Source organism: Herpailurus yagouaroundi, unplaced genomic scaffold (assembly GCF_014898765.1).
Source record: "Herpailurus yagouaroundi ecotype Mexico unplaced genomic scaffold, PumYag 184, whole genome shotgun sequence".
Classification (NCBI taxonomy): Eukaryota; Metazoa; Chordata; class Mammalia; order Carnivora; family Felidae; genus Herpailurus; species Herpailurus yagouaroundi.
The window spans coordinates 14,411,256-14,426,450 of NW_024412415.1; the positions used below are offsets into that span (position 1 = coordinate 14,411,256).

Sequence of the window (15,195 nt, forward strand, 5' to 3'; positions counted from 1 at the left end):
TTGTGAAAGTGCTGTAAAGGAACTGAACAGGGCACTGAGATACAAAATAAGAGGAATCTACTTACAATGACTTTATTCCCTCAGGGACGCAATGTAGTTTCATGGCAGTAGAGGGTAGATTTAAAGCGCTAGCTCTGTTGTCAGAGCACCTGAATTTGAATTTGGTTTACATCTGTGTGACTTTTAGAAAGTTGCCTAAATTCTCTGTGCCTCAGTTTCTTTATCTTTAAAATGATGATAATAAGGTTGCCTACTTCATACAGTTATTGGTGGTATTATCTATCTGAAAGAATACCGGTAAAATTAAATCTGTCTATGTTGTTGTAAGCCCTCAGTGAATGATAGCTGTTATTATTTAGATTCAGTGGTCAATAAAGTCCTCTCTGAAGAGGTAACTAAGACTTCAAGGATGAGAAGAAGGAAATAGTTATGCAAAGAGTTCCCTGCAGAGGGAGAAGCATATGGGAATGCCAAGCCAAAAGACTCTTGAAATGTCAGCAGGAGGAGAGGGGGGATAAAGAAAGACAATTTGATTGGTCAACCTTGCAAATTGCTTGTGCTGAGCACACACTGGTGGCCCAACATCAGATGCATGAGGCATCACAGGAGCTCTATGAATCATCATGTTCTCATACTCCTGTTGCATTTAGCACTGGGAAAGGTAAGAAAGAATCCATAGGCAGTCTGTCTAGAAAAGAAATAAACTCTATCAGTGATAAAACTTTGGACTCCATTTATGTTCCTGAGGACACTGCAGCGAGTTACCACCTAGTACTTGGAATATTTTTGAAATGTCACCTTCAAGTGCACAAGCAGATGTGCCCACTGAAAATGTTAACAGCTACACTCAGGTCAGACGTAGTGTATCCTACAAGGATACACTATTGCCTATTGGATAGTAGTTTTAATCAGAATAACCAGGTAGAATCTTTCTTCAGTGGACATTACTTTTACAATTAGGTGAAGAGTTGTTAAATGAATCTAAGTTGGCCTCCTTTTTCTTTGTCATTCCAGGCTCAAGTGATACTTCTGGTCATTCTTCTCATTGCTATTGCAAACTTCTTTATTGGAACCGTCATTCCATCCAACAATGAGAAGAAGTCCAGAGGTTTCTTTAACTACCAAGGTACGTATGACAAATTAGTTGCTTTGTAATCAGTGGTTCTCCCCTGTCCACCTCCATCACCATCCCTGTGTCCCCCACTTCAGCCATTAGAATCCCAGTGCAATCCAGGGAAGAGCCTGTGCAATCCCAGTGCAATCCCAGCCAGTGCAATCCAGGGAAGAGCCTGGGGTTGGTTTCAGGAAATCCGCAGTGAGTCTCAACTCTGCTATTTCCCAGCTAGACCAGTCACCTAACATGTTTGGGTCTCAAATTTCCCTGACCAAGAGTGGGTGATAACAATAACTTCCTGAAGAGATTTTTGAGAAGTAAATAAGGTAGTGGATGCAAAAGTTCGTTGAAAACCTTCAAGTGTAGGACAAATTGTTGTTGCTATCAAATAATAGAAGTAGAGTTGTATAAGCAAGGAAAGAGAACATAGGTCAGGCAATTTGCTCAACCATTGAGAGTACTAAAGTCCAACATAGTCCTTTTCCTGCTAGACTTAAAAAATATTTATTTTATTGTGTTTAAAATTTTTTTAATGTTTATTTTTGAGAGAGAGAGAGAGAGAGAGAGAGAGAGAGCACAAGTGGGGCAGGGGCAGAGAGCGACAGAGAGAGAATCCAAAGCAGGCTCTGGGCACTGAGATGTCAGCACAGAGCCCAACGCAGGGCTTGTACTCACAGACTGTGAGATCATGGCCTGAGCCAACGTCAGACGCCCGACGGACTGAGCCACCCAGGTGCCTCATAAGATTTCATTTTCAAGTAATCTCTATGCCCAACATGGGGCTTGTACTCACAACCCTGAGATCAAGAGTCGCATGTTCCATGGACGGAGCCACCTAGGTGCCCCCTTCTAAACTTCTTTGTACCTTGCTTATCTCTAGGATTATCTAGTGATATCTAGTTAAGCATCACTGTCAGGTTTTCAAGCATAAAAGATTGTAGGAGCTGGTGTATCATCCTGAGGGAATCATACTGAGCATGAAATTCTACTCCACCTATGTACACCTTCCTAGCTGTCCATTCTAGCTTACTCAAGAATCCACTGCTGAGATTTAAAAAAATATTTCTCTTCATTATTTATTGTTAGTATTTGTTTCCTTTAGGTATCCCATCACCCCTTTCTACCTGTATCTTTTTCTTTGTAAAGTTTGTCTTGTTTGCTTTGTATGTTAACGTCCTTTTTCCTTTCTATCCCTTTCCCTCCTTCTAGCTCCTGCTATATATTTTCTGAGTCCTTCTAGCTCCTGCTGTATTGTTTCTGATGACTCAAATTCTCTTTCCTTGTTTTTGCATCAGGCCAGATTCTTTTGTTTGCATTTTTCTCCCTTCCTTTTTCTGTTTTTCTTCTGCATTGTTTGCTTCTAATTTAAATAATTTGCTGAGACCTCATGGAATAGTACTGTTTTATGACCAAGGCTCTTCACTATATTAAACTTCTGTATATGAGAATTTGCTACAAGAATTTAAGATCTAATATCTGGGAGCAGGGAATGGGGAGGGTAAACATAAGTAGCAAAATCATAAGATAGTTTCACCCACAGGGCTTTCCTACAATTAAAAAAAAAAGCATAGAAAATCTGTGTGTGGATTAGAGTATTTATGCATGGAAGAAAGTAGCTGTGTGTGTATAGGGCAGTGCACGTGTGTGGTATATTTGCAAATATGCCAGTATAGCCATGAGAAACATTCTCCATTTCCCCCTTTTTCAATCTAGAAAGATTCAAAAAGTCAGGAGGCCTGGGTCTCTGTTGGCACAAAAGTTTTTCAGAGCTGTTCTAGAAAGCTACAACCTTGACTCTCGGCAAACATGAGTATGAGGTTTGTCAGGAGTACACCAATCTCTTCAAGTTCCTTCCATTTAAAATATAGGGAAACATTTACACAAGACATTGATAGAAACTAAAGGAAACCAATCTCATGCTCTGTAAAGAAAGTCTACATGATAATTTTCTCTTTACTTGTGTTACAGCATCAATATTTGCGGAAAACTTTGGGCCAAGCTTCACAAAAGGTGAAGGCTTCTTCTCTGTCTTTGCCATTTTTTTCCCCGCAGCTACTGGGATTCTTGCTGGTGCCAATATCTCAGGAGATTTGGAGGTATGTTGTTTCCTCTGCTTTTGTGGTCCTGGGAAGTGGTGGTGACATAGGTGAGCAGCATGAGCTATAGAGGTCAACAGTGACCATAGTTCTCTACAAATTTTAAAACTAAAATTTCTGTATGGGTCCCAGTTACTTAAAACTTCTCTCTTTTAATGCCAACATTTAATGCCAGACCATCCTATTTCAGATATTCCTTCCAAAACTCTTATTCAGTGACATTAGAAGGATAGAGTATATTGATAGTATATAACATTTCCAAGAAAATGAATATAGTTCAGTGAAAAAAAATCAGAACCCGCCTTTCTCTTTTAAACACATAATGAACAAGAACACATAACATTTGGGGGGAAAAAACCCACCCCCACCCCCACCAAATCACTTTATTAGTGAATATTTATTTATTGAATTCAGATATATATATCTGAATATATATACATATATGAATATACATATACATATACATATGAATATACACATGAATATATATGCATATATTCATTCAATCAGTATTTATTTAGCACTCCATTCATAGTATTTTATGTCAAGTACCATAAAGAGCATTATGTTAGATTATTGGTTTGCATGTTTTATAAAATACTGATAGCAGTGACCTAAACAAGAAAGAAGTTTATTTTTCTACTGGATAAAAATCTTAGCTCATAGGTCATGCAGTAGAATAACAAAAATCTTCTCCAAAAGGTAGCTCAGAATCCCAGATGACCTCTCTTGTTTTAACATTCCTTTGGGGTTGGTTTGCCCTCACCGGCAATGTCCAAGATGACTGGTCACTTTCAAGATCATGTTCCAGCCCATAAGAAGAGGATTAAGGAAGTAGAGGGCAAGAAATCCTGGCCCTTGCATGTATTACTTCTGCGGACATTCCATTGGCCAGAATTTAGTCTCTATGACCTTACCTAGTTGCAAAGAAGGCTAGGAAATGTAGTCTCTAGCTGGGCAGCCATGTACTTTGAATTTTAGGGAGTTCTAGTATTAAAAGGAGGAAGAGAAGAATGGATGTTAGGGGATAGTAAACAGTCTCTACCATTAACAAAAAAGAAGACACAGGTTTTAACTCATACATTTATAATCAACTTTGGAAGACAAGAAATATTTGCAAGAGCTGTCAAGAGATATGTACAAATGAAAACCACATGTACTGTCTAAATAAATTGTGAAATAAACATAGTAAACAAATAATTGTTAAGTCTGGGATGATTTCCTTAAGGGTGTAACTTTTCAGGGTGAACTTAGAGCAAAAGCTAAATAGTGACTGTTGGTGAGAAAATGTACAGGTATTCCAGGTAGAGAAGAAAAAGGACAGTCGTCCCTCACAGTTTAACTGGAGAAGCCCTGATGAGGCTGGACGACCTTATAGTGCAAAAGGAAATAGCTGTTGGTGGGACCTAAGCAAGAGGTGCTTAACTCTGTCAGAGTGGGGACCTTACCTTTGGTTATATTCATTGCTGCATCCTCAGAGCTAGTAAGGTTTCAATACATATTTGTTGAGTGAATGAATAAGAGCATTTAGATTTGTCATATTAGGGACCACAGTGTCATGGTCAATTCTTGAGCTGAGATATGGCATAAAATAAATTAGGCAGAGGCTCAGAAAATTAAGTAACTTGTTCAAAATGATTCAAATAGTAAGTATGTCTGCTTAATGAAATTTAGCTGTGGATGTTGAGCTTCCAGTTTCTCAGATTTAGAAAAGTATCAGAGGTCACTAATGTAAAATTCTGCAGACTATAAGCACATATGTTTTTTTTAAGTTTATTTATTTTGAGAGAAAGAGAGAACACAAGCAGGGGAAGGGCAGAGAGAGAGGGAGAGAGAGAATCCCCCACTTTTGGTGCAGAGCCCAAGGCAGGCATTGAACTTGGCGAACTGGGAAATCATAACCTGAGCCAAAATCAAGAGTTGGATGCTTAACCATTGTGCCACCCAGGCACCCCTGTAAGCACACATTATTTATTTATTTTTTAAAAATTTACATCCAAGGTAGTTAGCATATAGTGCAACAATGATTTCAGGAGTAGATTCCTTAATGCCCCTTACCCATTTAGCCCATGCCCTCTCCCAAAACCCCTCCAGTAACCCTTTGTTTGTTCTCTATATTTCAGAGTCTCTTATGTTTTGTCCCCGCCCTGTTTTTATATTATTTTTGCTTCCTTTACCCTATGTTCATCTGTTTTTGCATCTTAAAGTCCTCATACGAGTGAAGTCATATGATAGTTGTCTTTCTCTGACTAATTTCACTTAGCATAATACCCTCTAGTGCCATCCACGTAGTTGCAAATGGCAAGATTTCATTCTTTTTGATTGCTGAGTAATACTCTATTGTGTGTGTGTGTGTGTGTGTGTGTATATATATATATATATAACACACACATCTTCTTTATCCATTCATCCATTGATGGACATTTGGGCTCTTTCCACACTTTGGCTATTGTTGACAGTGCTGCTATAAACATTGGATTGCATATGCCCCTTCGAAACAGCATACCTGTATCCCTTGGATAAATACCTATTTGCTGGGTCATAGGGTAGTTCTATTTTTATTTTTTTTTCAATATATGAAATTTATTGTCAAATTGGTTTCCATACAACACCCAGTGCTCATCCCAAAAGGTGCCCTCCTCAATACCCATCACCCACCCTCCCCGCCCTCCCACCCCCCATCAACCTTCAGTTTGTTCTCAGATTTTAAGAGTCTCTTATGCTTTGGCTCTCTCCCACTCTAACCTATTTTTTTTTCCTTCCCCTCCCCCATGAGTTTCTGTTTAGTTTCTCAGGATCCACATAAGAGTGAAAACATATGGTATCTATCTTTCTCTGTATGACTTATTTCACTTAGCATAACACTCTCCAGTTCCAACCACGTTGCTACGAAGGGCCATATTTCATTCTTTCTCATTGCTGCGTAGTACTCCATTGTGTATATAAACCACAATTTCTTTATCCATTCATAGGTTGATGGACATTTAGGCTCTTTCCATAATTTGGCTATTGTTGAGAGTGCTGCTATAAACATTGGGGTACAAGTGCCCCTGTGCAACAGTACTCCTACATCCCTTAGGTAAATTCCTAGCAGTGCTACTGCTGGGTCATAGGGTAAGTCTATTTTTTATTTTTTGAGGAACCTCCACACTGTTTGCCAGAGTGGCTGTACCAGTTTGCATTTCCACCAGCAGTGCAAAAGAGATCCTCTTTCTGCCAACATCTGTTGTTGCCTGAGTTGTTAATGTTAGCCATTCTGACAGGTGTGAGGTGGTATCTCATTGTGGTTTTGATTTGTATTTCCCTGATGATGAGTGATGTTTAGCATTTTTTCATGTGTCGTTTGGCCATCTGATGTCTTTGGAGAAGTGTCTGTTCATGTCTTTTGCCCATTTCTTCACTGGATTATTTGTTTTTTGGGTGTTGAGTTTAATAAATTCTCTACAGATTTTGGATACTAATCTATCTTTATCTGATTCATCATTTGCAAATATCTCCTCCCGTTCTGCCTGTTGCCTTTTAGTTTTGCTGATTGTATCCTTCATTGCACAGAAGGAGGTCAAAATAGTGAACTATCAATAGTTCAATTTTGCTTTTGTTTCCCTTGCTTCTGGAGAAGCGTTGAGTATGAAGTTGCCGCGACCAGGTCAAAGAGGTTTTTGCCTGCTTTCTCCTCGAGGATTTTGATGGTTTCCTGTCTTATGTTTAGGTCTTTCATCCATTTTGAGTTTATTTTTGTGTGTGGTGTAAGAAAGTGGTCCAGGTTCATTTTTCTGCATGTCGCTGTCCAGTTTTCCCAGCATCACTTGCTGAAGAGACTGCCTTTATTCCATTGGATATTCTTTCCTGCTTTGTCAAAGATGAGTTGACCATACATTTGTGGGTCCATTACTGGGTTCCCTATTCTGTTCCATTGATCTGAGTGTCTGTTCTTGTGCCAGTACATACTGTCTTGATGATTACAGCTTTGTAGTATAGGTTGAAGTCCAGGATTGTGATGCCTCCAGGTTTGGTTTTCTTTTTCAAGATTGCTGTGGCAATCTTGGGGTCTTTTCCGGTTCCATACAAATTTTAGGATTGTTTGTTCTAACTCTATGAAGAATGCTGGTGTTATTTTGATAGGGATTGCATTGAATATGTGGATTGCTTTAGGTAGTATTGACATATTAACAATATTTGTTATTCCTATCCAGGAGCATGGAATCTTTTTCCATTTTTTTGTGTCTTCTTCAATTTCTTTCATAGTCTTTCTATAGTTTGCAGTGTATAAGTTTTTCACCCCTTTGGTTAGATTTATTCCTAGGTATTTTATGGTTTTTGGTGCAATTGTAAATGGGATCGACTCCTCGATTTCTCTTTCTGTTGCTTCATTGTTGGTGTATAGGAATTTTAACTGATTTCTGTGCATTGACTCTACATCCTTCAAATTGCTGAATTCATGGATCAGTTCTCACAATTCTATGGTGGAATCTTTAAGGTTTTCCATATAGAGTATCATGTCGTCTGTGAAGAGTGAAAGTTTGTCCTCCTCCTGGCCAATTTGGATGCCTTTTATTTCTTTGCATTGTCTGATTGCTGAGACTAAAACTTCCAATCCTATGTTGAATAACAGTGGTGAGAGTGGACATCCCTGTCTTGTTGCTGACCTTAGGGGGAAGGCTCTCAGTTTTTCCCCATTGAGAATATTAGCGGTGGTTCTTTCATATATGGCTTTAAAGATCTGGAGGTATGATCCTTCTATCCCTACTTTCTTGAGGGTTTTTATCAATAAAGGATGCTGTATTTTGTCAAATGCTATCTCTGCATCTGTTGAGAGGATCATGTGGTTCTTGTCCTTTCTTTTATTGATGTGATGAATCACATCAATTGTCTTGTGGATATTGAACCAGCCCTGCATCCCAGGTATGAATCCCACTTGGTTGTGGTGAGTAATTTTTCTAATGTGTTGTTGGATCTGGTTAACTGATATCTTGTTGAGGATTTTTGCATCCACGTTCATCAGGGAAATCTGTCTGTAGTTCACCTTTTTAACGGGGTCTTTGTCTGGTTTTGGAATCAAGGTAATACTGGTTTCATAGAAAGAGTTTGGAAGTTTTCCTTCCATCTGGCCCTGGACTCTTGTTTTTTGGCAGATTTTTGATTACTAATTTGATTTCCTTACTGGTTATGGGTCTGTTCAAATTTTCTATTTGTTTCTGTTTCAGTTTTGGTAGTGTATATGTTTCTAGGAATTTGTCCATTTCTTCCAGATTGCCCATTTTATTGGCATATAATAGCTCATAATATTTTCTTATTGTTTTTATTTCTGCTGTGTTGGCTGTGATCTCTCCTCTTTCATTCTTGATTTTATTTATTTAGGTCCTTGCCTTTTTCTTTTTGATCAAACTGGCTAGTGGTTTATCAATTTTGTTAATTCTTTCAAAGAACCAGCTTCTGGTTTTACTGATCTGTTCTGCTGGGTTTTTTTTATTTCAATAGCATTAATTTCTGCTCTAATCTTTCTTATTTCCTGTCTTCTGCTGGTTTTGGGTTTTATTTGCTGTTTTTTTTTTTTTCCAGCTCTTTAAGGCATAATTTTAGGTTGTGTACCTGAGATCTTTCTTCCTTCTTTGGGAAGGTCTGGATTGCTATATACTTTCCTGTTATAGCTGCGTCCCAGAGGTTTTGGGCTGGAGTGTTATAATTTTCATTGGCTTCCATGTACTTTAATTTCCTCTTTAACTTCTTGGTTAGCCCATTAATTCTTTAGTAGGATGTTCTTCAGTCTCCTAGTATTTGTGACCTTTTCAAATTTTTTCTTGTGGTTGATTTCGAGTTTCCTAGCATTGTGGTCTGAAAATATGCACAGTATGATCTTGAACTTTTTGTACTGGTTGAGGGTTGATTTGTGTCCCATTATGTGATCTATTCTGGAGAATGTTCCATGTGCCCTGGAGAAGAATGTGTATTTTGCTGCTTTAGGATGAAATGTTCTGAATGTATCTGTTAAGTCCATCTGGTCCAGTGTGTCATTCAAAGCCATTGTTTCCTTGTTGATTTTCTGTTTAGATGATCTTTCCATTGCTGTAAGTGGGGTGTTGAAGTCCCCTACTATGATGGTATTATTATCAATGAGTTTCTTTATGTTTGTGATTAACTGTTTCATATATATGGATGCTTTCAAATTTGGAGCATAAATGTTTACAATTGATAGGTCTTCTTGGTGGATAGACCCCTTAATGATGATATAATGCCCTTGTTCATCTCATGATGCAGTCTTTATTTTAAAGTCTAGATTGTCTGATATAAGTTTGGCTACTCTGGCTTTCTTTGACAACCATTAGCATGATAGATGGTTCTCCATCCCCTTACTTTCAATCTGAAGGTGACTTTAGGTCTAAAGTGGGTCTCTTGTAAAGAGCATATAGGTGGATCTGTTTTCTTATCCACTCTGTTACCCTATGTCTTTTGATTGGAGCATTTAGTCATTGACGTTTCAGTAAGTACTGAAAGATACGAATTTATTGCCATCATGTCACTTGTAGAATTGGAGTTTCTGGTGGTGTTCTCTGGTACTTTCTAGTTTTTGTTGCTCTTGGTCTTTTTGTTTTGCTTTCTTTTTGTTGTTTTTTTTCCATCTTTTCTCCCCTCAGAGTGTCCCCCTTAAAATTTCTTGTAGGGCTGACTTAGTGGTCACGAACTTCTTTAATTTTTGTTTGGGAAACTTTTTGTCTCTCTTTCTATTTTGAATGATAGCCTTGCTAGATAAAGAATTCTTGGCTGTGTATTCTTCTGATTCAGCACATTGACTATATCCTGCCACTCCTTTCTGGCCTGCCAAGTTTCTGTGGATAGGTCTGCTGCAAACCTGAACTGTCTTCTGTTGCAGGTTAAGGACTTTTTTTTCCCTTGCTGCTTTCATGATTCTTTCTTTGCCTGAGTGTTTTGTGAATTTGACTATGATATGCCTTGTTGATGGTTGGTTTTGTTGAATCTAATGGGAGTCCTCTGTGCTTCCTGGACTTTGATGTCTGTGTCTTTCCCCACGTTAGGAAAGTTTTCTTTTGTGATTTGCTCACATAACCCTTCTACCCCTTTTTCTCTCTCTTTGTCTTCTGGGACCCCTATGATTCTGATGTTGTTCCTTTTTAAATGAGTCACTGATTTCTCTAATTGTTAAATCATGCTCTTTTGCCTTAGGCTCCCTCTTTTTTTTCTGCTTCAGTATTGTCCACAAGATTGTCCTGTATATCGTTGATTTGCTGCTCTGCCTTATCCATCCTTGCCGTCGTATCATCCATTAGAGATTACAGCTCAGGTATAGCATTTTTTATTTCATCCTGAATACATTTTGCTTCTTTTATCTCCACAGAAGGGGATTCTAATCTATTTTCAAACCCAGCTAGTATTCTTATTATCATGATTCTAAATTCTGGAACAGACATATTGCTTGTATCTGTGTGGATTAAGTCCTTGGCTGTCATTTCTTCATGCTCTTTATTTTGGGCTGAATTCCTTCATTTCATCATTTTGAAGGAAGAAAAGGAATTAATAAGGTAAAAAAAATTAAAATAAAAAATTAAAAACAGCACACACTCACAAAATAAAATAAATGATGCTAAATCCTAGGTTTCTTTTGGTCTGGTTGATGAAAGGAGCTTGCTAGATTAGAGAAAAAGGGGACAAAAAAATGGAAAACGTTTGAAAATTTGAAAAAAGATATACAATGAAATAGAATAAAATGAAATGATGGAAGTAAAATAAAATTTGAAAAATTTACAAAAATTAATATAGTAGAAAAATTAAACAAAAATATTTTTAATAAAAATTGAAAGTAAAAATAATTTTTTTCTCTTTCTATATTCAAGAAATGAAAAAGAAAAGAAATAGATGGACCAGCCAACATACTAAAATATGATTGAGATTACATCATTTTCCCCTACAAGTCAAACTATGAAGGACTTTATAGTTGTAAACTAAGCAGGTGGAGAGACTTGTGTTCCTATAGTGACGTTGGCCCAGTTGGGCAGGCTTAGTGTAATGGGTCCATTCTCCGCTAGATGGCACTGCTTAGCTTACTGGGGTGGATTGTTTTGGTGCTTGTAGGAGTGTATGCACATGCGTGGGAGGGGTGAAAATGGCGTCACCCAGGTACCCAGTCTCTAGTACTGGAACTCTGTTCTCCCCATCTGTCCTTTGTCTCTGGCTTCCATCCACTCCCTGCTTTTACACTGTCTGTAACCAAACCATTAGGTTGCCAGGAGGCACCTCCCTCCCAAGTTTTATCTCAGATGTGGCTGTGTTTCCAAACCCCTCACTTCTGAGGGACTGTGGCTTTGACCCGCTCAGATCCTCTGGGGGAGGGTCTCACCAAGCAATGGCTGGTGCTGGCCACACCCAGGAACATTCCAGGGATAGCACTGCTGCCGATGCCCAGAAACTGCCCAGAAACTGCCAGCCCGACCCAGAAAAAGCTCATGCAATCATCTAGCAGCAACGTTTCAGGGATTATGGTAAATCACAACACGCATCTGGCACCAATCTTCACCTTTAATTTCCTTATTCCAGCACCAGCTAATGTGGTTCTTCTCTCAGGTCTTTGCCTCTACCAAATGTCCTCCAAGCAGGGGGTGTGTCCCAAGGACCCCTGGAGCTCACTCTGCTCCTGGGTTTTCCCCCTTCCCACCAGAGCACCGCCAGGTATCGAACTATGGAGTTTCAGACTCTGTGCTCACCCTATTTATAGAGTCTTAATGGATTTAAACCCTGTCCTTTCTCCTTTCTCCCTTCTCCCTTTTTTGATTGGTCCTTTTGGCTGTTTCCACTTTTCCACTTTCTCTCTGGTTGCTTTTGCAGGGCGGGGGGAGGGGGTGATTTCCCGAACTCTCCCCATCCCTGTCTCTGTCCTCTCTCTGCAAGCAAAAACAGCTCCTTGCCCTCAGTGTGTTTGCTCTCCCCCACAGTTCACTTCTCTGTGCCGTGTACCTGCTGAGTTCTGTGGTTCAGGTTGTACAGATTGTTGTGTTAATCGTCAAATCAGTTTTCTAGGTGTGCAGGACGGTTTAGTGTTGATCTGGCTGTATTTTGTGGATGGGAGACGCAAAAAAAAACTTACATGCTGTTCTGCCATCTTGGCCCCTCCCCTCATTGTGGTTTTGATTTACATTTCCCTGATGCTGAGTGATGTTGAGCATCTTTTCATATGTCTGAAGGCCATCTGTATGTCTTCTGTCGAGAAATGTCTATTCAGATCAACTACCCATTTTAAATCAGATTGTTGTTTTTTTTTATATTGACAGTTATTTCCTGTCCCTGAAACAGTAAGGGAAGGGTTTCAGAGGAGGGGGACATTCAATCCAAATTTCAAGGGACAGATAGGGGCTCATCTACAGAACAAAGAAGAGAGGGACATTTGGAGTAGATGGAATGGAATAGAGAAAGGCACAGAGAAAGATGCTGCTGATGAAAATTAATTTTTATGTGTGGTACAGTATGCAAGTAAAATAGTTTTAGCAACACTTTAATAAACATATTTATAAAGGATCTGCTGTGTGTCCTGACACCTTGGGAGTAAGCAAAGAACCAGAATATATCTGCAGAGGATGTCCTGTCATGATTTTCAAGGCATTTGTGGTCATAGTATTGTAAAAAGTTGCTTTTTTTCTGCTTAAAAATATTTGGTGATTTTGCAATTAAGCTTAACTTTCAACACATACATGACTATATACTATTAAATAGAACTCAGAGATTCTTTAGACTACAGAAAAGGGAGTTTGTGTATTATCCCAAAACTAGCTAGAGACACTAATGAACACAGGTCAGGGAGTAACGTGTTTTAGAGAGAGCCTTCTAGAAGCTTGTAAGGATGGAATAAAGGGTAGGGGGTGAAAGGTAGGGAGACTGGAGTCAGGAAGACCAGTTAAAAGATATTACAGCTCAGAACAAGAGATGGCATGAGTCTAAATTAAGACCATGGCAGGGGGAATGGATCAAAGAGGTTAGCTATTGTTAGGGTTAGGAGAGTAAATGGAAAGAGTGTTTTCTACTATGATCTGCAGGCAGAAAACATTATACATCAAATCAAGTGCACACATATAAATTTTCTCCAAACAGTTCTTTATTAATAATGGTATCTTCTGATATTGTCACATCAGTTCTATTCTATCGTATTCTTTGAATACTGGGTACAACCTACTGATTGATTCCATGCTGTAATTGATGAGGAAAAAGAAGCTCAGATTTGGCCATTGAGGTTGCAATAGCAAAAGGACATCAGAGTGGACACGTCTAGTGGGTTACTAGATTCATGAGTCTGGAGCTCTGGAAAGGATCTTGGACAGGACTGGGAGCCATGGTGTGGATGAGTTCATCCAGGTCTGTGCAAAGAGAAGTGAGAGAAGAACCAAGACTGTGCCCAGGGACCCTCAAAATATTAATGGTAGAAAAGGAGTCCATGAAGAAAAAGGGAAAGAGCTATCTAAGAGGTAAGAGAACTCAATAGAGAATGGGGTCATGAAGATCTAGAAAGGAGAACAGTTTGAGAAATAATAATTAACATGACCAAAAGCCAGAGTGGCCTGTATTTCTCTGAGTGAAATCAGAAATATCACAACATAATAGATTTATTTCAGATTAGTAAGCATGTATTATTTACACACTATAGGGATATGCAAGATGTTACCTCTGTTCACAACCTCAGAATCCTTCACAGGATGGCACTTCAGGCTGCCAGTGACAGTCAACAAGTGTTGGCCCAAGGGAATGCTACAAAGTTCCCACCCTGAACTTTCCATTTGTTAACTCACTAATGCATAATCTGTAAATATGTTCCTAGGAGAAGATTTGGGGGGTACCCAAATCTAATCAAGACAGTTAAGATGTGGTTTCAGAGATGCAAGATTAGGATGTGGTTGACACTCCAAAAGCAGCAGTCTAATGGATTGCTGTGTATTCTATCTTAACAAAATATATATATATAATATTTAATTTTAAAAAGGTTAAAGAAGGTTCGATTTTTAGGTAACTGCTGGGGAGATGGAAACTAACATTTAAAGTAAAAACTAAGAATTTGTCAAAGTCCTGGTCCCTGTCTAGGAGAAAGGGAGCCAGAGCAGACAATGTGAACATATGATTATTAAGATACTGACATCCTTATTTATATTGGGTCCAGTCTGACTCTCATGTATATTCTAAGTAAGTAATTTCACTGTTTGTAGCAGATAGTTCTACATAAGAACAAAGTTTTCATGTTTTAGGTACACAACTGCCTTTTATTGCCACACCTTTTATCCTTACATACATTTCTTTATTCCCACTTAAATTAATATTGCCTTTATTCACTTAATCTTTGCATTCCACTCAGATCATGAGAAATAGTTAATCTATAAAATAAAACTTGAAATATAGCATGAATTGGGAGATTGAGAGGGACCCATTTCTACCACAGTTGTATTTTTCTTTTGATGTGTTGCTCAACTGCATCTATTAGCTGAAATCACTTTTGGAGATAATAGTTCAGAAGGAGAAGGCTGGGTATACATGTGGCAGAACCAACCCTATGTGCAGATACTCCTTTTTTTATTTTTTATTTTTAAATTTTATTTAAATGTAAGTTAGTTAACATATAGTGTAATAATGGTTTTAGGAGTAGAATTTAGTGATTCATCACTTACATATAACAACCAGTGCTCATCCCAACAAATACCAACAAGTGATGGTAACACCCATCACCCATTTAGTACATCCCCCCCACCCATCTTCCCTACAGCAACCCTCAGTTTTTTCTCTATATTCAAGTCTCTTATGGTTTGTCTCCCTCTCTGTTTTTATCTTATTTTTCCTTCCCTTTCCCTATGTTCATTTCTTTTGTTTCTTAAATTATACATATGAGTGAAATCATATTGTATTTATCATTCTCTGACTGACTTATTTTGCTTAGCATAATACATTCTGGTCCCATCTGCATTGTTGCAAATGGCAAGATTTCATTCTTTTTGATTGCTGAGT

At 38.5% G+C, this 15,195-nt stretch overlaps 1 protein-coding gene across 5 annotated transcripts in view; it reads left to right on the forward strand.

Annotated features, from left to right (window-relative positions):
- Window positions 1–15,195, forward strand: part of SLC12A1 (solute carrier family 12 member 1) — a 103,778-nt gene that overhangs the window by 24,971 nt on the left and 63,612 nt on the right. For all 5 annotated transcript variants that reach the window (XM_040492618.1, XM_040492619.1, XM_040492620.1 and 2 more), the window contains 2 exons: window positions 1,015–1,126; window positions 3,083–3,210. In XM_040492618.1, coding sequence (XP_040348552.1) covers window positions 1,015–1,126; window positions 3,083–3,210 — 240 coding nt within the window. The remainder of the gene's footprint in view (window positions 1–1,014; window positions 1,127–3,082; window positions 3,211–15,195) is intronic.